The 5,222-nt window shown below is 42.7% G+C and overlaps 1 protein-coding gene across 1 annotated transcript; it reads left to right on the top strand.

The window, feature by feature from the left end:
- Nucleotides 1–735: 735 nt before the first annotated feature.
- On the top strand, nt 736–2,588 carry LOC140833356 (uncharacterized). Its single transcript, XM_073197721.1, has 3 exons — nt 736–1,574; nt 1,809–1,958; nt 2,079–2,588. The coding sequence occupies exons 1-3, from the start codon at nt 900–902 to the stop codon at nt 2,361–2,363; spliced, it is 1,110 nt and encodes a 369-aa protein (XP_073053822.1). The 5' UTR covers nt 736–899; the 3' UTR covers nt 2,364–2,588.
- The last annotated feature ends 2,634 nt before the right edge of the window (nt 2,589–5,222 follow it).

The raw sequence follows: 5,222 nt of genomic DNA, 5'->3' as shown, positions 1-5,222 counted from the left end.
GTGGGTTTTCAATTTGCTTCGAGTTCGGGTTGGGTTCGGGTTGAAAAAAAAATAAAAAAATTTCACGGGTTGATCCGTAACCCGATTCACCAAACACGATTGACACCCCTATTTGTGGGGCAAACAGCCATTTTGACTCTTTTCATACCTTGTTCTCTCCTAGGGATGTCAATAGAGCGGGTATGGCTAAACCCAAGATCTACCCCATGAAGAAAATTTCGACTCATTACCCACCTCACACCGGTTAAATATTCTTTGGACCCGTCCCACCCCGAATACGAAATGGGGCGGGTTAGACCCATGAGACCCGTTAGACCCGAATTTTTTTAAAATGAAAACATTAATCTTCTTTGAGAGATACCTTGAGGCTTGAACCACTAGCATTAGCGTATAGTTATGGTGGTGCAGGGACAGTAGGATTTTATTTATAATTGGTCTACCTATTTGGATAATAAACTAAAGCCCAACCCAAAACAGAATCAGACATGTCTATGGTTGACCTCGAGGTGGAGTACTAAAAAAATAAAAATTAATAAAACTAAATCTTACAATATATATATCCACATATATGAGGCGGGTATTATAAGATCCATGACCCGCCTCATATCTATACGGGTCTGAAAAACTGGACCTGAGACCTACCTCATGACCCATTTAGTATGTCTAAACCCATCCAGATAGGACAAGTTCATTGCGGATATGAGTAAAACTCAGACCCATTGACATCCATGTTCTCTCCCATGACTATTCCTCTTTATGGCAAGCTAATTCAAAAGCTGAAACCTTTCTGGGAGGACCGTTGCAATCAAATTTAAAAACCCCTAAAAGTTTCCATCGTCTTTACTGCTCTCGAGCTCAATAGATTACACGAAACCCCGACAATCTCAAATCCCAGAAAAATGGTTTCAAGAAAAAGCCCCAAACGCTTTGAAGAAACCATGAAAACAATGATTCTTACACCAAATTCCTCTGTTAAATCCAGCACCACAGTGAACAGCAACGCATCTGAAACTCGAGACAGCGTTTATTTTCCGGGGTGTAGAAAAGATGCGAATTGCAATTGCGAAATTTGCATAGCAAGCATCAAGGCGACTCTTGATTTGATACCACAGAGTAAGGAAAGAAGCTCACTTACGAAATTATCCGTCTCGAGGCCTATAGTTTCAAGAATCCCTTTTTCTCTCAACCCCTCGTCAATGGATCTCTCTACGCCAAAACCAAGGGATCAGATCAAGAAGATTGTTGTATCTCCGCAGCCGAATAGTACTGCAAGAATCAATTTTCAGGATAGGGTGAAGAAGGGAAAGAGGGAGTTGGGATTTGGAAATTCTGTGGTGAGGTGTTGTTTAAGCTTGATCTTGTTTTGGGGTATGGAGTATGGCGTTTCCTGGATTGTTTATGGGGTTTTGAAGACTAAATTATCACCGGATATTGTGAAGAGTTTGGGTAAGAAATCATGGGATTTCGAGGAATTCAGTACTAGGTTTCGTTTCTTGGAGAATGAGTTACAAGGTTTAGTTGAGAAAAAGGTCTCAAGCTGCAGCTCTAATAATTCTCTGTGGAGAATCACTGAGGTATATAGGATGAATCTTTGGCCTCGTTATTCATATTAATGGCCGTATCTAACTGTGAATGAATGAATATAAGCTTTATATTGATTCTTGGTAGCTTATTTTATTCTGTCGTCAGGATTTTCAATAAAATAAATGATGAATGAATGTGCATGCACTTGATCTTGATTCTTTGTAGATAATTTTTTATTCACCCTGGGGATTTGATCTTTACCCAAATTATCAACTGTAATTTAGGATGGTTCGTTGCTGAATTCGCGATGTGTGATGTACAAATCAATGACAGAAGAGATAAGCATTTGGGGATGGCCATTACAGACAGCTGGATTGCTCTCATCACAATATTCTACCCAATTATTCAGCATTATATCGGGAAGAGTCACACAAGTAAATGATTTGCATTTGGGTTTTGCAGTTTTCATATTCTATTATTGGTTTCATGAGCTAAGAACCTCTCGATTGCATTGTTTACATGGCTTACACTTTGTGATGAATCTTTTGTAATAGTGGTCAAATGGGGAAGCGAAATATACAATTCACGATGGTAATAGTTCTTGGGTGCATGAAAAATGGAGTGCTTCTGTGGTGCAGTTTGATCCAAATACATGGATTCTTGAGTACAGACGGAGCTTCATATTGAACAATCCTAGACTGGTGTCAGTTTTAATGGAGTTCTTGAAGCTTAGGATGACCAGAGAATTTGAAAAGATGAGACAAGTATTCTGGGTTTCAATTGCATTTGGAAGTCAGCATTCCTATTTTTCAGGAAGGATCATTCAAATTCCAACTTAGAAAATCTGACATATATATTTTTGTGATTCTAATGGAAAAGTCTGATTCTCATAAAATCTTTTGAAGTTAATTGATTTTTTTGGTTGTTAAAAAGTTGGATTAGGTGCAGCTGTTCAATGTATAGATTAATTTGATCAACTCCATGTTCGAACCAAAATATACACCTTTTGTCTTCAAAGGTGGAACCTACTCTCTGTCTTGTAAAAAGTTCACTATTTGAAAGCATTCGATGCCAATTTCATTAATTCTTCCTCCGATTGAATTAAAATTAATCTTATGATGGTGATGGTCAGATTTGCTCAAACCTGAGATTTGCTCAAACTTGCTAGCTTTTTTGACCCTACCGAGCCTCTGCGTGGAACCAGTTACATGACCTACATCTCTGGTTCGGACCACAATAACAACTTTAGTTGTCATTCTTCAAGCACGCAAGCGCAGAAAACCAGGCTTGATAAGTAGAGATTCCTGCAGCAATTATATATTTTTTACTAAAGTTAGTAATACTAGGTCATACAAAAGTCAATTATGCAACATAATAAACCTTATTAAACACTTTTAATAAATTGTTATGTGATATATATATATATATATATATATATATATATATATATATATATATATATATATATAGACACACTATAATGGTCATACTTAGATAGCAAGAGTTGCAACGCGAGGTTGATACCTCAGGAATGGGCCCACTACCCCTAGCCCATCCCAAGCCCAAGTGGAAGACATGCCCATCAAGGTCCCAGGTATTCTCTTATAAATATCAGGTTTGAGCGTATGATAAAGGATTCAATATATTGTTTTCAGCAGCACCCTTAGCTGCTCCCCCCATATATCCTCAGTCACTGACTTGAGCGTCGGAGGGGCTACGCCAGGACACCCTCCTGGCCCCCTTTAACGGTCTTTTTCGTGATTTCAGGCTCAGGACAATTCCAAAACCTTGCGTCTGTACTAGTGACACTTGCTGGAAGTGGACCCTAAATTTCCCGTGAGTATCACTTGGCGCCGTTTGTGGGAACATTTGAGTTGAGACGTAGAGATGGTAGGGAAGAGAAGGAGTAGAAGAGCTACCTCAGAATCATCGCATCCTCAGAGAGGACCCGAACAATCTCATGCTGAGGCAAGGCAGGAACAACCCCATCAGTAGGCGAGAACAGAACAACCTCGTCAAGAGAACAGGGTCGAGCAACCCCGTCCTAATGAAAATGTGGGGAACTTGACCCTGGAGCAGTTGGGTCAATTTATCACTCGGACAGTGGATGAGGTAATGAAGAGGAATCAAGAGTCTATGTTTGCAGAAGAGCAGGCCGCTCGCCAGGAGCAAGAGGATGTGGAGGGCCACCAGACCCGGGTTGAAGAGACGCATCCCCTCCAAGGTAGGGAAGTTAGTGAGATAGAAGAGATGTGGAAGGAGATACGGAGGTTGAGGGAGCAGTTGGGAAGCAGAGCGCCGGCACCCAAGAGAGGAAGTCCTTTTTCACTAACCATTTTAGAACAAGAGCTTCCTCCAAATTTTCGACAGTCGAATGCGGGAGAGTACGATGGACATACTGACCCCGAGGAACACTTGGGGAGGTTTGAGAATGCGGCTCTGTTGCACCAATAGTAGGATGGATTCAGGTGCAGGGTGTTTCTGGGCACGTTGGTGAGGTCAGCCCAGCAGTGGTTTAACACTTTGCAGCCCAGCTCTATACGTTCTTTTGAGGACTTCTCAGCTGCCTTCTTGCACCGATTTGCTAGCAGCAAGAGGCACCAGAAAAATTATTTGAGCATGTTCGTGATGAAACAACAAGAGAATGAAACTTTGCGAGAATTTGTTTTTCAAGTCGCTGGTCAAGAAGCCTCCGTTGAGCTATGATGATCTGTTTGCTCGAGCTGAGAAATATGCAAACTTGGAAGATGCCCAACAGTACAGAAGGATTGAGAGCCGGACCGGAGGAAGTAGAGTTGAGGGAGCGGAGAAAGGAGGAAGGAAGAGGGGTGCAGGGGAAAGAGAGGAAGACAAAACTAGTATTAGAAGACAATTCTCATCCATGTTCCCCTAGATAGGAGTCGGGACGAGGTGATGGAGGTGAGGGAGCCTGCGGGGAGCTGGGAGAAGTCGCGAAGGGTTGGGTGCAGTGCTAGATTGCCTTCACGGGATAGACGAGAAGGATCCTCATTCAGGAGTCGACAAAGGTCTCGCTCGCCCCCTAGGCGTGGTCAAGGCCCTCCATGGATAAATCAGAGGATGGGTGAGCAGAAAGGGGAAGGTCGATGTCAAGATGTCCCTCAGGAGCTCGTGGAACCGAGGAGGGGAATGAATGAGGATAACCACCCTACGAGAGGAATGATTCATATGATCTCGGGGGGTGTTACTGATGAAGACTCTGGGCGAGCTCGGAAGGCACATGGGAGAAGGTTGGAGAACTTTGAGATATCTAGATGTGCAGACTTACCACAAGACCCCGTCATCAGCTTTGGGGCGGAAGACCTCCGAGGCGTTGTGACTCCACATAACGATGCCTTGGTGGTAACGACCACCATTGCCAATTATGATGTGGCGAGAATATTTATTGATAATGGAAGCTCCGTGAAATTCTTGTTCATGAGCACGTTGGATCAAATAAAGATGGGAGGATTTGAGTTTGAGCAGGTATCCACCCCGCTGTATGGGTTTGCAGAACACGTCATCTTGTCTTTGGGTCAGATTGTTCTTCCCCTATCCTTGGGGACTGATCCTCGGCGGGTAACAAAGATGATAGCCTTCACTGTAGTAGATACCCCGTCAGCGTATAGTGGAATTCTAGGACGAACAGCCCTGAAGGATTTTAGAGCAGTAGCTTCCAGTTATCATCAGAAGCGGGAAAA

This window comes from Primulina eburnea, chromosome 6, assembly GCF_022965805.1.
Source record: "Primulina eburnea isolate SZY01 chromosome 6, ASM2296580v1, whole genome shotgun sequence".
Classification (NCBI taxonomy): Eukaryota; Viridiplantae; Streptophyta; class Magnoliopsida; order Lamiales; family Gesneriaceae; genus Primulina; species Primulina eburnea.
The sequence above is the reverse complement of the archived record's forward strand: the minus strand, read 5'-3'. Positions and strand labels throughout refer to the sequence as shown.